At 44.9% G+C, this 27,352-nt stretch overlaps 1 protein-coding gene across 1 annotated transcript in view; it reads right to left on the minus strand.

The window, feature by feature from the left end:
• LOC137269884 (unconventional myosin-XVI-like) overlaps positions 1–27,352 on the minus strand; it is a 268,971-nt gene that overhangs the window by 147,707 nt on the left and 93,912 nt on the right. Inside the window, exons 20-23 of the mRNA XM_067803717.1 lie at positions 21,157–21,250; positions 13,580–13,732; positions 10,029–10,207; positions 9,277–9,354 (exon numbers count right to left, since the gene is read on the minus strand). Coding sequence (XP_067659818.1) covers positions 9,277–9,354; positions 10,029–10,207; positions 13,580–13,732; positions 21,157–21,250 — 504 coding nt within the window. The remainder of the gene's footprint in view (positions 1–9,276; positions 9,355–10,028; positions 10,208–13,579; positions 13,733–21,156; positions 21,251–27,352) is intronic.

Here is a 27,352-nt window from a genome sequence, read left to right on the forward strand (position 1 = left end):
AACTACCTCCTAGTTCTGACGACCACTTCAGTGCAAGATGGAACTACATGTACCTCCTAGTTCTGACAACCATTTCAGTGTAAGATGGAACTACATGTACCTCCTAGTTCTGACAACCATTTCAGTATAAGATGGAACTACATGTACCTCCTAGTTCTGACAACCATTTCAGTGTAAGATGGAACTACATGTACCTCCTAGTTCTGACAACCATTTCAGTATAAGATGGAACTACATGTACCTCCTAGTTCTGACAACCATTTCAGTGTAAGATGGAACTACCTCCTAGTTCTGACAACCATTTCAGTATAAGATGGAACTACTTCCTAGTTCTGACAACCATTTCAGTATAAGATGGAACTACTTCCTAGTTCTGACAACCATTTCAGTATAAGATGGAACTACCTCCTAGTTCTGACAACCATTTCAGTGTAAGATGGAACTACTTCCTAGTTCTGACAACCATTTCAGTATAAGATGGAACTACCTCCTAGTTCTGACAACCATTTCAGTATAAGATGGAACTACCTCCTAGTTCTGACAACCATTTCAGTGTAAGATGGAACTACCTCCTAGTTCTGACAACCATTTCAGTAAAAGATGGAACTACCTCCTAGTTCTGACAACCATTTCAGTATAAGATGGAACTACTTCCTAGTTCTGACAACCATTTCAGTATAAGATGGAACTACCTCCTAGTTCTGACGACCATTTCAGTATAAGATGGAACTACCTCCTAGTTCTGACGACCATTTCAGTATAAGATGGAACTACCTCCTAGTTCTGACAACCATTTCAGTGTAAGATGGAACTACATGTATCTCCTTGTTCTGACAACCATTTCAGTGTAAGATGGAACTACATGTACCTCCTAGTTCTGAAAACCATTTCAGTATAAGATGGAACTACCTCCTAGTTCTGACAACCATTTCAGTATAAGATGGAACTACCTCCTAGTTCTGACAACCATTTCAGTATAAGATGGAACTACCTCCTAGTTCTGACAACCATTTCAGTATAAGATGGAACTACCTCCTAGTTCTGACAACCATTTCAGTATAAGATGGAACTACCTCCTAGTTCTGACGACCATTTCAGTATAAGATGGAACTACCTCCTAGTTCTGACAACCATTTCAGTATAAGATGGAACTACTTCCTAGTTCTGACGACCATTTCAGTATAAGATGGAACTACCTCCTAGTTCTGACAACCATTTCAGTATAAGATGGAACTACCTCCTAGTTCTGACAACCATTTCAGTATAAGATGGAACTACCTCCTAGTTCTGACGACTATTTCAGTATAAGATGGAACTACCTCCTAGTTCTGACAACCATTTCAGTATAAGATGGAACTACTTCCTAGTTCTGACAACCATTTCAGTATAAGATGGAACTACCTCCTAGTTCTGACAACCATTTCAGTATAAGATGGAACTACCTCCTAGTTCTGACAACCATTTCAGTGTAAGATGGATCTACCTCCTAGTTCTGACAACCATTTCAGTATAAGATGGAACTACTTCCTAGTTCTGACAACCATTTCAGTATAAGATGGAACTACATGTACCTCCTAGTTCTGACAACCATTTCAGTGTAAGATGGAACTACATGTACCTCCTAGTTCTGACAACCATTTCAGTATAAGATGGAACTACATGTACCTCCTAGTTCTGACAACCATTTCAGTGTAAGATGGAACTACATGTACCTCCTAGTTCTGACAACCATTTCAGTATAAGATGGAACTACATGTACCTCCTAGTTCTGACAACCATTTCAGTGTAAGATGGAACTACCTCCTAGTTCTGACAACCATTTCAGTATAAGATGGAACTACTTCCTAGTTCTGACAACCATTTCAGTATAAGATGGAACTACTTCCTAGTTCTGACAACCATTTCAGTATAAGATGGAACTACCTCCTAGTTCTGACAACCATTTCAGTGTAAGATGGAACTACTTCCTAGTTCTGACAACCATTTCAGTATAAGATGGAACTACCTCCTAGTTCTGACAACCATTTCAGTATAAGATGGAACTACCTCCTAGTTCTGACAACCATTTCAGTGTAAGATGGAACTACCTCCTAGTTCTGACAACCATTTCAGTAAAAGATGGAACTACCTCCTAGTTCTGACAACCATTTCAGTATAAGATGGAACTACTTCCTAGTTCTGACAACCATTTCAGTATAAGATGGAACTACCTCCTAGTTCTGACGACCATTTCAGTATAAGATGGAACTACCTCCTAGTTCTGACGACCATTTCAGTATAAGATGGAACTACCTCCTAGTTCTGACAACCATTTCAGTGTAAGATGGAACTACATGTATCTCCTTGTTCTGACAACCATTTCAGTGTAAGATGGAACTACATGTACCTCCTAGTTCTGAAAACCATTTCAGTATAAGATGGAACTACCTCCTAGTTCTGACAACCATTTCAGTATAAGATGGAACTACCTCCTAGTTCTGACAACCATTTCAGTATAAGATGGAACTACCTCCTAGTTCTGACAACCATTTCAGTATAAGATGGAACTACCTCCTAGTTCTGACAACCATTTCAGTATAAGATGGAACTACCTCCTAGTTCTGACGACCATTTCAGTATAAGATGGAACTACCTCCTAGTTCTGACAACCATTTCAGTATAAGATGGAACTACTTCCTAGTTCTGACAACCATTTCAGTATAAGATGGAACTACCTCCTAGTTCTGACAACCATTTCAGTATAAGATGGAACTACCTCCTAGTTCTGACAACCATTTCAGTATAAGATGGAACTACCTCCTAGTTCTGACGACTATTTCAGTATAAGATGGAACTACCTCCTAGTTCTGACAACCATTTCAGTATAAGATGGAACTACTTCCTAGTTCTGACAACCATTTCAGTATAAGATGGAACTACCTCCTAGTTCTGACAACCATTTCAGTATAAGATGGAACTACCTCCTAGTTCTGACAACCATTTCAGTGTAAGATGGATCTACCTCCTAGTTCTGACAACCATTTCAGTATAAGATGGAACTACTTCCTAGTTCTGACAACCATTTCAGTATAAGATGGAACTACATGTACCTCCTAGTTCTGACAACCATTTCAGTGTAAGATGGAACTACATGTACCTCCTAGTTCTGACAACCATTTCAGTATAAGATGGAACTACATGTACCTCCTAGTTCTGACAACCATTTCAGTGTAAGATGGAACTACATGTACCTCCTAGTTCTGACAACCATTTCAGTATAAGATGGAACTACATGTACCTCCTAGTTCTGACAACCATTTCAGTGTAAGATGGAACTACCTCCTAGTTCTGACAACCATTTCAGTATAAGATGGAACTACTTCCTAGTTCTGACAACCATTTCAGTATAAGATGGAACTACTTCCTAGTTCTGACAACCATTTCAGTATAAGATGGAACTACCTCCTAGTTCTGACAACCATTTCAGTGTAAGATGGAACTACTTCCTAGTTCTGACAACCATTTCAGTATAAGATGGAACTACCTCCTAGTTCTGACAACCATTTCAGTATAAGATGGAACTACCTCCTAGTTCTGACAACCATTTCAGTGTAAGATGGAACTACCTCCTAGTTCTGACAACCATTTCAGTAAAAGATGGAACTACCTCCTAGTTCTGACAACCATTTCAGTATAAGATGGAACTACTTCCTAGTTCTGACAACCATTTCAGTATAAGATGGAACTACCTCCTAGTTCTGACGACCATTTCAGTATAAGATGGAACTACCTCCTAGTTCTGACGACCATTTCAGTATAAGATGGAACTACCTCCTAGTTCTGACAACCATTTCAGTGTAAGATGGAACTACATGTATCTCCTTGTTCTGACAACCATTTCAGTGTAAGATGGAACTACATGTACCTCCTAGTTCTGAAAACCATTTCAGTATAAGATGGAACTACCTCCTAGTTCTGACAACCATTTCAGTATAAGATGGAACTACCTCCTAGTTCTGACAACCATTTCAGTATAAGACGGAACTACCTCCTAGTTCTGACAACCATTTCAGTATAAGATGGAACTACCTCCTAGTTCTGACAACCATTTCAGTATAAGATGGAACTACCTCCTAGTTCTGACGACCATTTCAGTATAAGATGGAACTACCTCCTAGTTCTGACAACCATTTCAGTATAAGATGGAACTACTTCCTAGTTCTGACAACCATTTCAGTATAAGATGGAACTACCTCCTAGTTCTGACAACCATTTCAGTATAAGATGGAACTACCTCCTAGTTCTGACAACCATTTCAGTATAAGATGGAACTACCTCCTAGTTCTGACGACTATTTCAGTATAAGATGGAACTACCTCCTAGTTCTGACAACCATTTCAGTGTAAGATGGATCTACCTCCTAGTTCTGACAACCATTTCAGTATAAGATGGAACTACTTCCTAGTTCTGACAACCATTTCAGTATAAGATGGAACTACCTCCTAGTTCTGACAACCATTTCAGTATAAGATGGATCTACCTCCTAGTTCTGACAACCATTTCAGTATAAGATGGAACTACTTCCTAGTTCTGACAACCATTTCAGTATAAGATGGAACTACCTCCTAGTTCTGACGACCATTTCAGTATAAGATGGAACTACCTCCTAGTTCTGACGACCATTTCAGTATAAGATGGAACTACCTCCTAGTTCTGACGACCATTTCAGTGTAAGATGGAACTACATGTACCTCCTAGTTCTGACAACCATTTCAGTGTAAGATGGAACTACATGTACCTCCTAGTTCTGACAACCATTTCAGTATAAGATGGAACTACATGTACCTCCTAGTTCTGACAACCATTTCAGTGTAAGATGGAACTACATGTACCTCCTAGTTCTGACAACCATTTCAGTATAAGATGGAACTACATGTACCTCCTAGTTCTGACAACCATTTCAGTGTAAGATGGAACTACCTCCTAGTTCTGACAACCATTTCAGTATAAGATGGAACTACTTCCTAGTTCTGACAACCATTTCAGTATAAGATGGAACTACTTCCTAGTTCTGACAACCATTTCAGTATAAGATGGAACTACCTCCTAGTTCTGACAACCATTTCAGTGTAAGATGGAACTACTTCCTAGTTCTGACAACCATTTCAGTATAAGATGGAACTACCTCCTAGTTCTGACAACCATTTCAGTATAAGATGGAACTACCTCCTAGTTCTGACAACCATTTCATTGTAAGATGGAACTACCTCCTAGTTCTGACAACCATTTCAGTATAAGATGGAACTACCTCCTAGTTCTGACAACCATTTCAGTATAAGATGGAACTACTTCCTAGTTCTGACAACCATTTCAGTATAAGATGGAACTACCTCCTAGTTCTGACGACCATTTCAGTATAAGATGGAACTACCTCCTAGTTCTGACGACCATTTCAGTATAAGATGGAACTACCTCCTAGTTCTGACAACCATTTCAGTGTAAGATGGAACTACATGTACCTCCTTGTTCTGACAACCATTTCAGTGTAAGATGGAACTACATGTACCTCCTAGTTCTGACAACCATTTCAGTATAAGATGGAACTACCTCCTAGTTCTGACAACCATTTCAGTATAAGATGGAACTACCTCCTAGTTCTGACAACCATTTTAGTATAAGATGGAACTACCTCCTAGTTCTGACAACCATTTCAGTATAAGATGGAACTACTTCCTAGTTCTGACGACTATTTCAGTATAAGATGGAACTACCTCCTAGTTCTGACAACCATTTCAGTGTAAGATGGAACTACTTCCTAGTTCTGACAACCATTTCAGTATAAGATGGAACTACCTCCTAGTTCTGACAACCATTTCAGTATAAGATGGAACTACCTCCTAGTTCTGACAACCGTTTCAGTGTAAGATGGAACTACCTCCTAGTTCTGACAACCATTTCAGTATAAGATGGAACTACTTCCTAGTTCTGACAACCATTTCAGTATAAGATGGAACTACCTCCTAGTTCTGACAACCATTTCAGTATAAGATGGAACTACCTCCTAGTTCTGACAACCATTTCAGTATAAGATGGAACTACCTCCTAGTTCTGACAACCATTTCAGTATAAGATGGAACTACCTCCTAGTTCTGACAACCATTTCAGTGTAAGATGGAACTACTTCCTAGTTCTGACAACCATTTCAGTATAAGATGGAACTACCTCCTAGTTCTGACAACCATTTCAGTATAAGATGGAACTACCTCCTAGTTCTGACAACCATTTCAGTGTAAGATGGAACTACTTCCTAGTTCTGACAACCATTTCAGTGTAAGATGGAACTACCTCCTAGTTCTGACAACCATTTCAGTGTAAGATGGAACTACCTCCTAGTTCTGACAACCATTTCAGTATAAGATGGAACTACCTCCTAGTTCTGACAACCATTTCAGTATAAGATGGAACTACTTCCTAGTTCTGACAACCATTTCAGTATAAGATGGAACTACCTCCTAGTTCTGACGACCATTTCAGTATAAGATGGAACTACCTCCTAGTTCTGACGACCATTTCAGTATAAGATGGAACTACCTCCTAGTTCTGACGACCATTTCAGTATAAGATGGAACTACCTCCTAGTTCTGACAACCATTTCAGTGTAAGATGGAACTACATGTACCTCCTTGTTCTGACAACCATTTCAGTGTAAGATGGAACTACATGTACCTCCTAGTTCTGACAACCATTTCAGTATAAGATGGAACTACATGTACCTCCTAGTTCTGACAACCATTTCAGTGTAAGATGGAACTACCTCCTAGTTCTGACAACCATTTCAGTATAAGATGGAACTACTTCCTAGTTCTGACAACCATTGCAGTATAAGATGGAACTACTTCCTAGTTCTGACAACCATTTCAGTATAAGATGGAACTACCTCCTAGTTCTGACAACCATTTCAGTGTAAGATGGAACTACTTCCTAGTTCTGACAACCATTTCAGTATAAGATGGAACTACCTCCTAGTTCTGACAACCATTTCAGTATAAGATGGAACTACCTCCTAGTTCTGACAACCATTTCAGTGTAAGATGGAACTACCTCCTAGTTCTGACAACCATTTCAGTATAAGATGGAACTACCTCCTAGTTCTGACAACCATTTCAGTATAAGATGGAACTACTTCCTAGTTCTGACAACCATTTCAGTATAAGATGGAACTACCTCCTAGTTCTGACGACCATTTCAGTATAAGATGGAACTACCTCCTAGTTCTGACGACCATTTCAGTATAAGATGGAACTACCTCCTAGTTCTGACAACCATTTCAGTGTAAGATGGAACTACATGTACCTCCTTGTTCTGACAACCATTTCAGTGTAAGATGGAACTACATGTACCTCCTAGTTCTGACAACCATTTCAGTATAAGATGGAACTACCTCCTAGTTCTGACAACCATTTCAGTATAAGATGGAACTACCTCCTAGTTCTGACAACCATTTCAGTGTAAGATGGAACTACATGTACCTCCTTGTTCTGACAACCATTTCAGTGTAAGATGGAACTACATGTACCTCCTAGTTCTGACAACCATTTCAGTATAAGATGGAACTACCTCCTAGTTCTGACGACCATTTCAGTATAAGATGGAACTACCTCCTAGTTCTGACGACCATTTCAGTATAAGATGGAACTACCTCCTAGTTCTGACGACCATTTCAGTGTAAGATGGAACTACATGTACCTCCTAGTTCTGACAACCATTTCAGTGTAAGATGGAACTACATGTACCTCCTAGTTCTGACAACCATTTCAGTATAAGATGGAACTACATGTACCTCCTAGTTCTGACAACCATTTCAGTGTAAGATGGAACTACATGTACCTCCTAGTTCTGACAACCATTTCAGTATAAGATGGAACTACATGTACCTCCTAGTTCTGACAACCATTTCAGTGTAAGATGGAACTACCTCCTAGTTCTGACAACCATTTCAGTGTAAGATGGAACTACATGTACCTCCTAGTTCTGACAACCATTTCAGTGTAAGATGGAACTACATGTACCTCCTAGTTCTGACAACCATTTCAGTATAAGATGGAACTACATGTACCTCCTAGTTCTGACAACCATTTCAGTGTAAGATGGAACTACCTCCTAGTTCTGGAGGGTAATCTAGATGTATGGTGGATCAATCTATTTACTTGTCCATGACATACAATAGCCTGGAAATAGTGGATTCAGCCTGAAGTAATGGGACTTGCCTCACCTTGAAGTGATGGGACTTGCCTCACCTTGAGGAACAAGCAAACTGTTGCACAAATGGGATTGTGCAGCAGAAAGAAACTGACCAGTCTTGATGGAAGCGAGTGAAGTGAGCAAAGGTTGGCAACATACTTCCCTCGCTTTGTTTCAAAAATTTTTTTTCAAGTCAAAATAAAATATTGCAACCATGAAAGATATACGCCCATTTCTCCACTAGATTGCACTCTCAGATTTCCAACCCCATGTTTGATAATTTACTCACATGAAATATATTTTATTCAGCATTTTAAGCACAACTTGTATATCAGATCGTTCTTCGTCTCCATTGCCCAGCTTCCGGTTCAATGGACTGGAGGAACAGGAGGGTATTAACTTGTTGAATTACATGTCCTCCATATGGAATACGTGTGAAGGTATCCCCCTCTACTCCATTCACTCAATGCACCAGATCTTTTTCCTATATCGGTAAATGTTACGAAAACTCTAACAATAATGACGACAGATAAGAAAAATATACTCCAACAGGTTCATGGTATAATTAGGCAATATGGTATGTCTTTTTAATTTCTGCTCATTCTTGCTCCATTACTCCATTGAACCAGAAGCTGGCTGGCATAATGGAGGTGAAGAATGATCTGAATACTACAAGTGGTGCTTAAGATGTTGAATAAAAAATATTTCATGTGAAGAATAATTAATCATAGTTTTCAAAATATGAGAGCACACCCAAGTGAGGAAAATGGTGGTGTACCTTTGATGGAGGTGATATTTTATTTGCACATGAAAAGATTTTTTGAAAAAAGGAGAGGGAAGTGCATTGCCAAATTTTGCTCACTTCGCTCGCATATAAGAAGACAGTCATATTCTCTTTGCTGCACAACCCTACTTTCACAACATTTCACTTGACGTGACAGGATTTGCCTCACCTTGAAGTGACACTGGATTTGCTCACCTTGAAGTGACAGGTCTTGACTCACCTTGAAGTGACACTGGATTTGCCTCACCTTGAAGTGACAGGACGTGACTCACCTTGAACTGATAGGCCATGGTGGCTGGGCCCTTCCTTGTAGTCCCAGTGGCAGTCAGCCTCTCACGTCTCTGCTCAGGCTGCAACAGGAGGCTCTGTTAGCAAGTCCATGGTGGTAGCTATGTACCTTGTAACAGACGTTATTAACTGCAAAACTCTGTTGTGGACAACAGCCTCATGAATGTTTTGTGAAGGATACTGACTCTGGATTTACAGAAAATAGGTCAGGTAAATTTACATTCATGTTATTGCTAGTATGATACAATATCTCACTGCCTTGCTAGATAATGGATTGGAGCAACACAAAATACCTTCCAATCCCCACCTGCATCCCACCTGATAATGGAGACATGCACAAAGACCATTGGATCCCATCTGACAAGCATCCCATCCTTATCAATAAGTTGTACAAACAATTTGAGCAACAATGACATACCACATTGTACTCCAGCTGCAATATCTTGGTACTGATTTGTTTTAAGTTGTAAATTTTGTCACTTACATCCCATCTGTTTGTTGTCAGTTGGTTTCACACCAGTTTCTATCATGTACTTCTGCACGTAACAAAACTTGTGGTCTCATATGGGATTAAAAATTGTCTATAAAAGGAAACTATTTGTCAAAATGCTTGAATGAAAAATATACCATCAGACAGTGAGTGTGTCACAACATATCTCTTCCAAGAATACAAACGAAGTCATCACATGCTAATGCCTTCTGTGATGGCTTGTAATACCAGTCTGACTTCACTCACTCTTTCCATCTTTGGACTTTTCAACTTCTTGAAGAACTCAAAAGGGGACTTTGATGTCTTGAGCTGCCTCTTGAAACTCAACTCTCTCTGAAGAGAGAGCTGACGGGAGCTGGGCTTAATAGAACCTGTCTTAGTGATCCCAGCCTGGAACAGGTCCTTGATCAACAGACTTGTGCTGGCTGTAACACATAGACATGGTAAAGATAGACAGGAACTGTGCAGACATGGTGCAGATATGGTGCAGATATGGTGTAGACATAGCACAGATTTGGTGCAGACAGACATGCATGGTGCGGACATGGTATAGACAAGGTACAGATATGTTACAGATATGGTGTAGACAGACATGCATGGTGCAGACATGGTATATACAAAGTACAGACATGTACAGATATGGTGCACACCGACAGGCATGGTGCAGACATGGTATAGACAAGGTCCAGACATGGTACAGACATATTGCAGATATGGTGTAGATGTAGCACAGACATGGTTCAGACACAGAACAGATTTGGTGCAGACAGACATGCATGGTGCGAACATGGTATAGACAAGGTACAGATATGGTGCAGACATGGTATAGATAAGGTAAAGACATGTACAGATATGGTGCAGGCAGACAGGCATGGTGCAGATATGGTGAAGACATGGTATAGATAAGGTAAAGACATGTACAGATATGGTGCAGGCAGACAGGCATGGTGCAGATATGGTGCAGATATGGTACAGGCAGACAGGCATGGTGCAGATATGGTATAGACAAGGTCCAGACATGGTACAGACATATTGCAGATATGGTGTAGATGTAGCACAGACATGGTTCAGACACAGAACAGATTTGGTGCAGACAGACATGCATGGTGCGAACATGGTATAGACAAGGTACAGATATGGTGCAGACATGGTATAGATAAGGTAAAGACATGTACAGATATGGTGCAGGCAGACAGGCATGGTGCAGATATGGTGCAGATATGGTACAGATATGGTGCAGGCAGACAGGCATGGTGCGGATATGGTACAGATATGGTACAGATATGGTGCAGGCAGACAGGCATGGTGCAGATATGGTGCAGATATGGTGCAGATATGGTACAGATATGGTACAGATATGGTGCAGGCAGACAGGCATGGTGCAGATATGGTGCAGATATGGTACAGATATGGTGCAGGCAGACAGGCATGGTGCAGATATGGTGCAGATATGGTGCAGATATGGTACAGATATGGTGCAGGCAGACAGGCATGGTGCGGATATGGTACAGATATGGTACAGATATGGTGCAGGCAGACAGGCATGGTGCAGATATGGTGCAGATATGGTACAGATATGGTGCAGGCAGACAGGCATGGTGCAGATATGGTGCAGATATGGTGCAGATATGGTACAGATATGGTGCAGGCAGACAGGCATGGTGCGGATATGGTGCAGATATGGTACAGATATGGTGCAGGCAGACAGGCATGGTGCGGATATGGTGCAGATATGGTGCAGATATGGTGCAGATATGGTACAGATATGGTGCAGGCAGACAGGCATGGTGCAGATATGGTACAGATATGGTGCAGGCAGACAGGCATGGTGCAGATATGGTGCAGATATGGTACAGATATGGTGCAGGCAGACAGGCATGGTGCAGGCAGACAGGCATGGTGCAGATATGGTGCAGATATGGTGCAGATATGGTACAGATATGGTGCAGGCAGACAGGCATGGTGCAGATATGGTGCAGATATGGTGCAGATATGGTACAGATATGGTGCAGGCAGACAGGCATGGTGCGGATATGGTGCAGATATGGTGCAGATATGGTGCAGATATGGTACAGATATGGTGCAGGCAGACAGGCATGGTGCAGATATGGTGCAGATATGGTACAGATATGGTGCAGGCAGACAGGCATGGTGCAGATATGGTGCAGATATGGTACAGATATGGTGCAGGCAGACAGGCATGGTGCAGATATGGTGCAGATATGGTGCAGATATGGTACAGATATGGTGCAGGCAGACAGGCATGGTGCGGATATGGTGCAGATATGGTGCAGACATGGTATAGATAAGGTAAAGACATGTACAGATATGGTGCAGGCAGACAGGCATGGTGCAGATATGGTGCAGATATGGTACAGATATGGTGCAGGCAGACAGGCATGGTGCAGATATGGTGCAGATATGGTGCAGGCAGACAGGCATGGTGCGGATATGGTGCAGATATGGTGCAGACATGGTATAGATAAGGTAAAGACATGTACAGATATGGTGCAGGCAGACAGGCATAGTGCAGATATGGTGCAGATATGGTACAGATATGGTGCAGGCAGACAGGCATGGTGCAGATATGGTGCAGATATGGTGCAGATATGGTACAGATATGGTGCAGGCAGACAGGCATGGTGTGGATATGGTGCAGATATGGTGCAGACATGGTATAGATAAGGTAAAGACATGTACAGATATGGTGCAGGCAGACAGGCATGGTGCAGATATGGTGCAGATATGGTGCAGATATGGTGCAGGCAGACAGGCATGGTGCAGATATGGTGCAGATATGGTGCAGATATGGTGCAGGCAGACAGGCATGGTGCGGATATGGTACAGATATGGTGCAGGCAGACAGGCATGGTGCAGATATGGTGCAGATATGGTGCAGGCAGACAGGCATGGTGCAGATATGGTACAGATATGGTGCAGGCAGACAGGCATGGTGCAGATATGGTGCAGATATGGTACAGATATGGTGCAGGCAGACAGGCATGGTGCGGATATGGTGCAGATATGGTGCAGACATGGTATAGATAAGGTAAAGACATGTACAGATATGGTGCAGGCAGACAGGCATGGTGCAGATATGGTGCAGATATGGTGCAGATATGGTGCAGATATGGTGCAGGCAGACAGGCATGGTGCGGATATGGTGCAGATATGGTGCAGACATGGTATAGATAAGGTAAAGACATGTACAGATATGGTGCAGGCAGACAGGCATGGTGCAGATATGGTGCAGATATGGTACAGATATGGTGCAGATATGGTGCAGGCAGACAGGCATGGTGCGGATATGGTGCAGATATGGTGCAGACATGGTATAGATAAGGTAAAGACATGTACAGATATGGTGCAGGCAGACAGGCATGGTGCAGATATGGTGCAGATATGGTGCAGATATGGTACAGATATGGTGCAGGCAGACAGGCATGGTGCGGATATGGTGCAGATATGGTGCAGACATGGTATAGATAAGGTAAAGACATGTACAGATATGGTGCAGGCAGACAGGCATGGTGCAGATATGGTGCAGATATGGTGCAGATATGGTGCAGGCAGACAGGCATGGTGCAGATATGGTGCAGATATGGTGCAGATATGGTGCAGATATGGTGCAGGCAGACAGGCATGGTGCGGATATGGTACAGATATGGTGCAGACATGGTACAGACATAGTACAGATAGGATGTAGACATGATGCAGACATGGCACAGATACAGACACAGAGCATGTATGAAGGTACAGACACAGATAACATACAAATGGACACAAAGTAAGCCTACATCTCATGACGAAGCCAAGGGCTCCACGCAAGGTGTCTCTATTCTTGTCCAGCATGCCTGTCAGGTTGTAGCTGATGCTGCCTGCATAGTGGATGATGGTGAAGGTGGTGCCCTTGTCACGGGGTGTCTTGTATACTCCAGGGTACTTCTCACCTGGAGCAGATGGACACAGCAAATGAGTGTTCGCATACTCTCACCAGGTGCCACGTGAAGGCGTGTGACATGTGTGACCTTCTACCTGGACCCAGCTTTGTGTGATATGTGAAGGAGTACACCTTCTACCTGGACCCAGCAATGTGTGATATGTGAGAGAGTACACCTTTCTCCCTGGACCCAGCTGTGTGTGATATGTGAGAGAGTACACCTTCTACCTGGACCCAGCTGTGTGTGATATGTGAGAGAGTACACCTTCTACCTGGACCCACCTATGTGTGATATGTACCAGGACCCAGTTGTGTGTGACATATATGGGAGTACACCATCTACCAGGACCCAGCTGTATGTGATATGTGAAGGTGTACACCATCTACCAGGACCCAGCTGTGTGTGATATGTGAAGGTGTACACCATCTACCAGGACCCAGCTGTATGTGATATGTGAAGGTGTACACCATCTACCAGGACCCAGCTGTGTGTGATATGTGAAGGTGTACACCATCTACCAGGACCCAGCTGTATGTGATATGTGAAGGTGTACACCATCTACCAGGACCCAGCTGTATGTGATATGTGAAGGTGTACACCATCTACCAGGACCCAGCTGTGTGTGATATGTGAAGGTGTACACCATCTACCAGGACCCAGCTGTGCGTGATATGTGAAGGTGTACACCATCTACCAGGACCCAGCTGTGTGTGATATGTGAAGGTGTACACCATCTACCAGGACCCAGCTGTGTGTGATATGTGAAGGTGTACACCATCTACCAGGACCCAGCTGTATGTGATATGTGAAGGTGTACACCATCTACCAGGACCCAGCTGTGTGTGACATATATGGGAGTACACCATCTACCAGGACCCAGCTGTGTGTGATATGTGAAGGTGTACACCATCTACCAGGACCCAGCTGTGTGTGATATGTGAAAGTGTACACCATCTACCAGGACCCAGCTGTGTGTGACATATATGGGAGTACACCATCTACCAGGACCCAGCTGTGTGTGATATGTGAAGGTGTACACCATCTACCAGGACCCAGCTGTGTGTGATATGTGAAGGTGTACACCATCTACCAGGACCCAGCTGTGTGTGATATGTGAAAGTGTACACCATCTACCAGGACCCAGCTGTGTGTGACATATATGGGAGTACACCATCTACCAGGACCCAGCTGTGTGTGATATGTGAAGGTGTACACCATCTACCAGGACCCAGCTGTGTGTGATATGTGAAGGTGTACACCATCTACCAGGACCCAGCTGTGTGTGATATGTGAAGGTGTACACCATCTACCAGGACCCAGCTGTATGTGATATGTGAAGGTGTACACCATCTACCAGGACCCAGCTGTATGTGATATGTGAAGGTGTACACCATCTACCAGGACCCAGCTGTGTGTGATATGTGAAGGTGTACACCATCTACCAGGACCCAGCTGTGCGTGATATGTGAAGGTGTACACCATCTACCAGGACCCAGCTGTGTGTGATATGTGAAGGTGTACACCATCTACCAGGACCCAGCTGTGCGTGATATGTGAAGGTGTACACCATCTACCAGGACCCAGCTGTGTGTGATATGTGAAGGTGTACACCATCTACCAGGACCCAGCTGTGTGTGATATGTGAAGGTGTACACCATCTACCAGGACCCAGCTGTGCGTGATATGTGAAGGTGTACACCATCTACCAGGACCCAGCTGTGTGTGATATGTGAAGGTGTACACCATCTACCAGGACCCAGCTGTGTGTGATATGTGAAGGTGTACACCATCTACCAGGACCCAGCTGTATGTGATATGTGAAGGTGTACACCATCTACCAGGACCCAGCTGTGTGTGACATATATGGGAGTACACCATCTACCAGGACCCAGCTGTGTGTGATATGTGAAGGTGTACACCATCTACCAGGACCCAGCTGTGTGTGATATGTGAAAGTGTACACCATCTACCAGGACCCAGCTGTGTGTGACATATATGGGAGTACACCATCTACCAGGACCCAGCTGTGTGTGATATGTGAAGGTGTACACCATCTACCAGGACCCAGCTGTGTGTGATATGTGAAGGTGTACACCATCTACCAGGACCCAGCTGTGTGTGATATGTGAAAGTGTACACCATCTACCAGGACCCAGCTGTGTGTGACATATATGGGAGTACACCATCTACCAGGACCCAGCTGTGTGTGATATGTGAAGGTTTACACCATCTACCAGGACCCAGCTGTGTGTGATATGTGAAGGTGTACACCATCTACCAGGACCCAGCTGTGTGTGATATGTGAAGGTGTACACCATCTACCAGGACCCAGCTGTGTGTGATATGTGAAGGTGTACACCATCTACCAGGACCCAGCTGTATGTGATATGTGAAGGTGTACACCATCTACCAGGACCCAGCTGTGTGTGATATGTGAAGGTGTACACCATCTACCAGGACCCAGCTGTGTATGACATGTGAAGGTGTACACCATCTACCAGGACCCAGCTGTGCGTGATATGTGAAGGTGTACACCATCTACCAGGACCCAGCTGTGTGTGATATGTGAAGGTGTACACCATCTACCAGGACCCAGCTGTGCGTGATATGTGAAGGTGTACACCATCTACCAGGACCCAGCTGTGTGTGATATGTGAAGGTGTACACCATCTACCAGGACCCAGCTGTGTGTGATATGTGAAGGTGTACACCATCTACCAGGACCCAGCTGTATGTGATATGTGAAGGTGTACACCATCTACCAGGACCCAGCTGTGTGTGATATGTGAAGGTGTACACCATCTACCAGGACCCAGCTGTGCGTGATATGTGAAGATGTACACCATCTACCAGGACCCAGCTGTGTGTGATATGTGAAGGTGTACACCATCTACCAGGACCCAGCTGTATGTGATATGTGAAGGTGTACACCATCTACCAGGACCCAGCTGTGTGTGACATATATGGGAGTACACCATCTACCAGGACCCAGCTGTGTGTGATATGTGAAGGTGTACACCATCTACCAGGACCCAGCTGTGTGTGATATGTGAAAGTGTACACCATCTACCAGGACCCAGCTGTGTGTGACATATATGGGAGTACACCATCTACCAGGACCCAGCTGTGTGTGATATGTGAAGGTGTACACCATCTACCAGGACCCAGCTGTATGTGATATGTGAAGGTGTACACCATCTACCAGGACCCAGCTGTGTGTGATATGTGAAGGTGTACACCATCTACCAGGACCCAGCTGTGCGTGATATGTGAAGATGTACACCATCTACCAGGACCCAGCTGTGTGTGATATGTGAAGGTGTACACCATCTACCAGGACCCAGCTGTATGTGATATGTGAAGATGTACACCATCTACCAGGACCCAGCTGTGTGTGATATGTGAAGGTGTACACCATCTACCAGGACCCAGCTGTGTGTGATATGTGAAGGTGTACACCATCTACCAGGACCCAGCTGTATGTGATATGTGAAGGTGTACACCATCTACCAGGACCCAGCTGTGTGTGATATGTGAAGGTGTACACCATCTACCAGGACCCAGCTGTGCGTGATATGTGAAGATGTACACCATCTACCAGGACCCAGCTGTGTGTGATATGTGAAGGTGTACACCATCTACCAGGACCCAGCTGTATGTGATATGTGAAGGTGTACACCATCTACCAGGACCCAGCTGTGTGTGACATATATGGGAGTACACCATCTACCAGGACCCAGCTGTGTGTGATATGTGAAGGTGTACACCATCTACCAGGACCCAGCTGTGTGTGATATGTGAAAGTGTACACCATCTACCAGGACCCAGCTGTGTGTGACATATATGGGAGTACACCATCTACCAGGACCCAGCTGTGTGTGATATGTGAAGGTGTACACCATCTACCAGGACCCAGCTGTATGTGATATGTGAAGGTGTACACCATCTACCAGGACCCAGCTGTGTGTGATATGTGAAGGTGTACACCATCTACCAGGACCCAGCTGTGCGTGATATGTGAAGATGTACACCATCTACCAGGACCCAGCTGTGTGTGATATGTGAAGGTGTACACCATCTACCAGGACCCAGCTGTATGTGATATGTGAAGGTGTACACCATCTACCAGGACCCAGCTGTGTGTGACATATATGGGAGTACACCATCTACCAGGACCCAGCTGTGTGTGATATGTGAAGGTGTACACCATCTACCAGGACCCAGCTGTGTGTGATATGTGAAAGTGTACACCATCTACCAGGACCCAGCTGTGTGTGACATATATGGGAGTACACCATCTACCAGGACCCAGCTGTGTGTGATATGTGAAGGTGTACACCATCTACCAGGACCCAGCTGTGTGTGATATGTGAAGGTGTACACCATCTACCAGGACCCAGCTGTGTGTGATATGTGAAAGTGTACACCATCTACCAGGACCCAGCTGTGTGTGACATATATGGGAGTACACCATCTACCAGGACCCAGCTGTGTGTGATATGTGAAGGTGTACACCATCTACCAGGACCCAGCTGTGTGTGATGTGTGAAGGTGTACACCATCTACCAGGACCCAGCTGTGTGTGATATGTGAAGGTGTACACCATCTACCAGGACCCAGCTGTATGTGATATGTGAAGGTGTACACCATCTACCAGGACCCAGCTGTGTGTGATATGTGAAGGTGTACACCATCTACCAGGACCCAGCTGTGTGTGATATGTGAAGGTGTACACCATCTACCAGGACCCAGCTGTGTGTGATATGTGAAGGTGTACACCATCTACCAGGACCCAGCTGTGCGTGATATGTGAAGGTGTACACCATCTACCAGGACCCAGCTGTGCGTGATATGTGAAGATGTACACCATCTACCAGGACCCAGCTGTGTGTGATATGTGAAGGTGTACACCATCTACCAGGACCCAGCTGTGTGTGATATGTGAAGGTGTACACCATCTACCAGGACCCAGCTGTATGTGATATGTGAAGGTGTACACCATCTACCAGGACCCAGCTGTGTGTGACATATATGGGAGTACACCATCTACCAGGACCCAGCTGTGTGTGATATGTGAAGGTGTACACCATCTACCAGGACCCAGCTGTATGTGATATGTGAAGGTGTACACCATCTACCAGGACCCAGCTGTGTGTGACATATATGGGAGTACACCATCTACCAGGACCCAGCTGTGTGTGATATGTGAAGGTGTACACCATCTACCAGGACCCAGCTGTGTGTGATATGTGAAAGTGTACACCATCTACCAGGACCCAGCTGTGTGTGACATATATGGGAGTACACCATCTACCAGGACCCAGCTGTGTGTGATATGTGAAGGTGTACACCATCTACCAGGACCCAGCTGTGTGTGATATGTGAAGGTGTACACCATCTACCAGGACCCAGCTGTGTGTGATATGTGAAAGTGTACACCATCTACCAGGACCCAGCTGTGTGTGACATATATGGGAGTACACCATCTACCAGGACCCAGCTGTGTGTGATATGTGAAGGTGTACACCATCTACCAGGACCCAGCTGTGTGTGATATGTGAAGGTGTACACCATCTACCAGGACCCAGCTGTGTGTGATATGTGAAGGTGTACACCATCTACCAGGACCCAGCTGTATGTGATATGTGAAGGTGTACACCATCTACCAGGACCCAGCTGTGTGTGATATGTGAAGGTGTACACCATCTACCAGGACCCAGCTGTGTATGATATGTGAAGGTGTACACCATCTACCAGGACCCAGCTGTATGTGATATGTGAAGGTGTACACCATCTACCAGGACCCAGCTGTGTGTGATATGTGAAGGTGTACACCATCTACCAGGACCCAGCTGTGCGTGATATGTGAAGGTGTACACCATCTACCAGGACCCAGCTGTGTGTGATATGTGAAGGTGTACACCATCTACCAGGACCCAGCTGTGTGTGATATGTGAAGGTGTACACCATCTACCAGGACCCAGCTGTGTGTGATATGTGAAAGTGTACACCATCTACCAGGACCCAGCTGTGTGTGACATATATGGGAGTACACCATCTACCAGGACCCAGCTGTGTGTGATATGTGAAGGTGTACACCATCTACCAGGACCCAGCTGTGTGTGATATGTGAAGGTGTACACCATCTACCAGGACCCAGCTGTGTGTGATATGTGAAAGTGTACACCATCTACCAGGACCCAGCTGTGTGTGACATATATGGGAGTACACCATCTACCAGGACCCAGCTGTGTGTGATATGTGAAGGTGTACACCATCTACCAGGACCCAGCTGTGCGTGATATGTGAAGGTGTACACCATCTACCAGGACCCAGCTGTGTGTGATATGTGAAGGTGTACACCATCTACCAGGACCCAGCTGTGTGTGATATGTGAAGGTGTACACCATCTACCAGGACCCAGCTGTATGTGATATGTGAAGGTGTACACCATCTACCAGGACCCAGCTGTGTGTGATATGTGAAGGTGTACACCATCTACCAGGACCCAGCTGTGTGTGATATGTGAAGGTGTACACCATCTACCAGGACCCAGCTGTGTGTGATATGTGAAGGTGTACACCATCTACCAGGACCCAGCTGTGTGTGATATGTGAAGGTGTACACCATCTACCAGGACCCAGCTATGTGTGATATGTGAAGGTGTACACCATCTACCAGGACCCAGCTGTATGTGATATATATGTGAAGGTGTACACCATCTACCAGGACCCAGCTGTGTGTGATATGTGAAGGTGTACACCATCTACCAGGACCCAGTTGTGTGTGATATGTGAATGTGTACACCATCTACCAGGACCCAGCTGTGTGTGATATGTGAAGGTGTACACCATCTACCAGGACCCAGTTGTGTGTGACATATATGGGAGTACACCATCTACCAGGACCCAGCTGTGTGTGATATGTGAAGGTTCCACTACACTCTATCAATATCACATACTCCCCTGGGGACTGTATGGACACAACTCAAAAGGACAGAGACCTGTGACAGCTGTGGTTGGTAGAAATAGTGTAAAACATTTATTTCTTTTAAAAACACATCCATCCTGAGCCCACTTGCACAGAATGATCTTTGTGCTATGACTATCTTAAGTTCATGTTGGAGAATGGGAGTTACAGTCACTGTAGTGCTCAGAAGGCTTTGTGCAAGTGAACTCAGTAATTAAAACTGACCACAATTCTAAGTATTTAGCGCTGTCGTTTTTATCATCATGACTAATGTTTATGTGTGCACAGATATTTTCAAGTACGTGACATTTGGTGTGGAATAGGGGTGTTGATCCACCATAACCCAGCTGCATGTGATATCTGAAGGAGTACACCATTTACCAGGACCCAGATGCATGTAATATGTGAAGTACACCTTCTACCAGGACCCAGCTGTGTGATGTGTAAGGGAATACACATTCTACCTGGTCCCTGGTGCAGCTTGTTGGCCAGACTTCTGTCTGTGGCTTGTTTGAGGGAACTCTCTTCATCTAGCAGTGCAAGGATGCCTGTGTTCTTCTGCAAAATTACAACACCAAGACACTAAAACACGATTTCATATCTGAAGGCAAATAACATATACGGAATATCATGATCCTCAAACAGATATTGAGATGATATGAATGGCCACTTTGCAACACAGCAACTGTGTACCAGCAACACCCCAACAGTATCCCAGCAACACCCCAACGGTATCCCAGCAACATCCCAACTGTATCCCAACAACACCCCAATTTTATCCCCCAACACCCCAACTGTATCCTAACAACATCCCAATTTAACCCCCGCAACACCCCAACTGTATCCCAGCAACACCCCAATTGTATCCCCACAACACCCCAACTGTATCCCAGCAACACCCCAATTGTATCCCCACAACACCCCAACTGTATCCCAGCAACACCCCAATTGTATCCCCACAACACCCCAACTGTATCCTAACAACATCCCAATTTAACCCCCGCAACACCCCAACTGTATCCCAGCAACACCCCAATTGTATCCCCACAACACCCCAACTGTATCCCAGCAACACCCCAATTGTATCCCCACAACACCCCAACTGTATCCCAGCAACACAACAACTATGTCTCAGCACCATAACTGTAGAATGAGTGAGTGAAATGCTTAACCACTAAGATGCTCCATTCCCCCTATATTTGGAGCTGTATAAGCTGGGGATTATCTATAGACTTGTGCTATATCAGGAAGCTGGGGACATATCTATAGAGCTGTGGGGTATCAGGAAGCCGGGGATTATCTATAGACCTGTGCTGTATCAGGAAGCTGGGGACATATCTATAGAGCTGTGCTGTATCAGGAAGCTGGGGACAAATCTATAGAGCTGTGGGGTATCAGGAAGCCGGGGATTATCTATAGACCTGTGCTGTATCAGGAAGCTGGGGACATATCTATAGACCTGTGCTGTATCAGGAAGCTGGGGACATATCTATAGACCTGTGCTGTATCAGGAAGCTGGGGACATATCTATAGAGCTGTGCTGTATCAGGAAGCTGGGGACATATCTATAGAGCTGTGGGGTATCAGGAAGCTGGGGATTATCTATAGACCTGTGCTGTATCAGGAAACTGGGGACATATCTATAGACCTGTGCTGTATCAGGAAGCTGGGGACATATCTATAGACCTGTGCTGTATCAGGAAGCTGGGGACATATCTATAGAGCTGTTCTGCATCAGGAAGCTGGGGACATATCTATAGACCTGTGCTGTATCAGGAAGCTGGGGACATATCTATAGAGCTGTGGTATATCCGGAAGCTGGGGACATATCTATAGACCTGTGCTGTATCAGGAAGCTGGGGACATATCTATAGAGCTGAGGTGTATCAGGAAGCTGGGGATTATCTATAGACCTGTGCTGTATCAGGAAGCTGGGGACATATCTATAGAGCTGTGGGGTATCAGGAAGCTGGGGATTATCTATAAACCTGTGCTGTGTCAGGAAGCTGGGGACCTATCTATAGAGCTGTGCTGTATCAGGAAGCTGGGGACATATCTATAGACCTGTGCTGTATCAGGAAGCTGGGGACATATCTGTAGACCTGTGCTGTATCAGGAGGCTGGGGACATATCTATAGACCTGTGCTGTATCAGGAAGCTGGGGACATATCTATAGACCTGTGCTGTATCAGGAAGCTGGGGACATATCTATAGAGCTGTGGTATATCAGGAAGCTGGGGACATATCTATAGACCTGTGCTGTATCAGGAAACTGGGGACATATCTATAGACATGTGCTATATCAGGAAGCTGGGGACATATCTATAGACCTGTGCTATATCAGGAAGCTTGGGACATATCTATAGAGCTGTAGTGTATCAGGAAGCTGGGGACATATCTATAGACCTGTGCTACATCAGGAAAACTGGGGATATATCTATAGACCTGTGCTGTGTCAGGAAGCTGGGGACATATCTATAGAGCTGTGGTATATCAGGAAGCTGGGGACATATCTATAGACCTGTGCTGTATCAGGAAGCTGGGGACATGTCTATAGAGCTGTGGTGTACCAGGAAGCTGGGGACCTATCTATAGACCTGTGCTGTATCAGGAAGCTGGGGACATATCTATAGACCTGTGCTGTATCAGGAAGCTGGGGACATATCTATAGACCTGTGCTGTATCAGGAAACTGGGGACATATCTATAGACATGTGCTATATCAGGAAGCTGGGGACATATCTATAGACCTGTGCTATATCAGGAAGCTTGGGACATATCTATAGAGCTGTAGTGTATCAGGAAGCTGGGGACATATCTATAGACCTGTGCTACATCAGGAAAACTGGGGACATATTTATAGACCTGTGCTGTATCAGGAAGCTGGGGACATATCTATAGACCTGTGCTGTATCAGGAAGCTGGGGACATATCTATAGACCTGTGCTGTATCAGGAAGCTGAGGACAAATCAATAGACCTGTGCTGTATCAGGAAGCTGGGGACATGTCTATAGACCTGTGCTGTATCAGGAAGCTGGGGACATATCTATAGACCTGTGCTGTATCAGGAAGCTGGGGACATATCTGTAGACCTGTGCTGTATCAGGAAGCTGGGGACATATCTATAGAGCTGTGGTATATCAGGAAGCTGGGGACATATCTATAGACCTGTGCTGTATCAGGAAGCTGGGGACATATCTATAGAGCTGTGGCGTACCAGGAAGCTGGGGACCTATCTATAGACCTGTGCTGTATCAGGAAGCTGGGGACATATCTATAGAGCTGTGGGGTATCAGGAAGCCGGGGATTATCTATAGACCTGTGCTGTATCAGGAAGCTGGGGACATATCTATAGAGCTGTGCTGTATCAGGAAGCTGGGGACATATCTATAGAGCTGTGGGGTATCAGGAAGCCGGGGATTATCTATAGACCTGTGCTGTATCAGGAAGCTGGGGACATATCTATAGACCTGTGCTGTATCAGGAAGCTGGGGACATATCTATAGACCTGTGCTGTATCAGGAAGCTGGGGACATATCTATAGAGCTGTGCTGTATCAGGAAGCTGGGGACATATCTATAGATCTGTGGGGTGTCAGGAAGCTGGGGATTATCTATAGACCTGTGCTGTATCAGGAAACTGGGGACATATCTATAGACCTGTGCTGTATCAGGAAGCTGGGGACATATCTATAGACCTGTGCTGTATCAGGAAGCTGGGGACATATCTATAGAGCTGTTCTGCATCAGGAAGCTGGGGACATATCTATAGACCTGTGCTGTATCAGGAAGCTGGGGACATATCTATAGAGCTGTGGTATATCCGGAAGCTGGGGACATATCTATAGACCTGTGCTGTATCAGGAAGCTGGGGACATATCTATAGAGCTGAGGTGTATCAGGAAGCTGGGGATTATCTATAGACCTGTGCTGTATCAGGAAGCTGGGGACATATCTATAGAGCTGTGGGGTATCAGGAAGCTGGGGATTATCTATAAACCTGTGCTGTGTCAGGAAGCTGGGGACCTATCTATAGAGCTGTGCTGTATCAGGAAGCTGGGGACATATCTATAGACCTGTGCTGTATCAGGAAGCTGGGGACATATCTGTAGACCTGTGCTGTATCAGGAGGCTGGGGACATATCTATAGACCTGTGCTGTATCAGGAAGCTGGGGACATATCTATAGACCTGTGCTGTATCAGGAAGCTGGGGACATATCTATAGAGCTGTGGTATATCAGGAAGCTGGGGACATATCTATAGACCTGTGCTGTATCAGGAAACTGGGGACATATCTATAGACATGTGCTATATCAGGAAGCTGGGGACATATCTATAGACCTGTGCTATATCAGGAAGCTTGGGACATATCTATAGAGCTGTAGTGTATCAGGAAGCTGGGGACATATCTATAGACCTGTGCTACATCAGGAAAACTGGGGATATATCTATAGACCTGTGCTGTGTCAGGAAGCTGGGGACATATCTATAGAGCTGTGGTATATCAGGAAGCTGGGGACATATCTATAGACCTGTGCTGTATCAGGAAGCTGGGGACATGTCTATAGAGCTGTGGTGTACCAGGAAGCTGGGGACCTATCTATAGACCTGTGCTGTATCAGGAAGCTGGGGACATATCTATAGACCTGTGGTGTATCAGGAAGCTGGGGACATATCTATAGACCTGTGCTGTATCAGGAAACTGGGGACATATCTATAGACATGTGCTATATCAGGAAGCTGGGGACATATCTATAGACCTGTGCTATATCAGGAAGCTTGGGACATATCTATAGAGCTGTAGTGTATCAGGAAGCTGGGGACATATCTATAGACCTGTGCTACATCAGGAAAACTGGGGACATATTTATAGACCTGTGCTGTATCAGGAAGCTGGGGACATATCTATAGACCTGTGCTGTATCAGGAAGCTGGGGACATATCTATAGACCTGTGCTGTATCAGGAAGCTGGGGACAAATCAATAGACCTGTGCTGTATCAGGAAGCTGGGGACATGTCTATAGACCTGTGCTGTATCAGGAAGCTGGGGACATATCTATAGACCTGTGCTGTATCAGGAAGCTGGGGACATATCTGTAGACCTGTGCTGTATCAGGAAGCTGGGGACATATCTATAGAGCTGTGGTATATCAGGAAGCTGGGGACATATCTATAGACCTGTGCTGTATCAGGAAGCTGGGGACATATCTATAGAGCTGTGGTGTACCAGGAAGCTGGGGACCTATCTATAGACCTGTGCTGTATCAGGAAGCTGGGGACATATCTACAGAGCTGTAGTGTATCAGGAAGCTGGGGACATATCTATAGAGCTGTGCTGTATCAGGAAGCTTGGGACATATCTATAGAGTTGTGGTGTATCAGGAAGCTGGGGACATATCTATAGACCTGTGCTGTATCAGGAAGCTGGGGACATATCTATAGAGCTGTGATTTACCAGGAAGCTGGGGACCTATCTATAGACCTGTGCTGTGTCAGGAAGCTGGGGACATATCTATAGAGCTGTGGTGTACCAGGAAGCTGGGGACCTATCTATAGACCTGTGCTGTATCAGGAAGCTGGGGACATGTCTATAGACCTGTGGTATATCAGGAAGCTGGGGACATATCTATAGACCTGTGGTATATCAGGGAGCTGGGGACATATCTATAGAGCTGTGGTATATCAGGAAGCTGGGGACATGTCTATAGACCTGTGGTATATCAGGGAGCTGGGGACATATCTATAGACCTGTGCTGTATCAGGAAGCTGGGGACATATCTATAGAGCTGTAGTGTATCAGGAAGCTGGGGAAATATCTATAGACTTGTGCTGTATCAGGAAGCTGGGGACATATCTATAGAGTTGTGGTGTATCAGGAAGCTGGGGACATATCTATAGAGCTGTGCTGTATCAGGAAGCTTGGGACATATCTATAGAGTTGTGGTGTATCAGGAAGCTGGGGACATATCTATAGACCTGTGCTACATCAGGAAAACTGGGGATATATCTATAGACCTGTGCTGTGTCAGGAAGCTGGGGACATATCTATAGACCTGTGCTGTATCAGGAAGCTGGGGACATATCTATAGACCTGTGCTGTATCAGGAAGCTGGGGACAAATCAATAGACCTGTGCTGTATCAGGAAGCTGGGGACATGTCTATAGACCTGTGCTGTATCAGGAAGCTGGGGACATATCTATAGACCTGTGCTGTATCAGGAAGCTGGAGACATATCTGTAGACCTGTGCTGTATCAGGAAGCTGGGGACATATCTATAGAGCTGTGGTATATCAGGAAGCTGGGGACATATCTATAGACCTGTGCTGTATCAGGAAGCTGGGGACATGTCTATAGAGCTGTGGTGTACCAGGAAGCTGGGGACCTATCTATAGACCTGTGCTGTATCAGGAAGCTGGGGACATATCTATAGACCTGTGGTGTATCAGGAAGCTGGGGACATATCTATAGACCTGTGCTGTATCAGGAAACTGGGGACATATCTATAGACCTGTGCTATATCAGGAAGCTGGAGACATATCTATAGACCTGTGCTATATCAGGAAGCTTGGGACATATCTATAGAGCTGTAGTGTATCAGGAAGCTGGGGACATATCTATAGACCTGTGCTACATCAGGAAAACTGGGGACATATTTATA

This window comes from Haliotis asinina, unplaced genomic scaffold, assembly GCF_037392515.1.
Source record: "Haliotis asinina isolate JCU_RB_2024 unplaced genomic scaffold, JCU_Hal_asi_v2 scaffold_18, whole genome shotgun sequence".
Taxonomy (NCBI): domain Eukaryota; kingdom Metazoa; phylum Mollusca; class Gastropoda; order Lepetellida; family Haliotidae; genus Haliotis; species Haliotis asinina.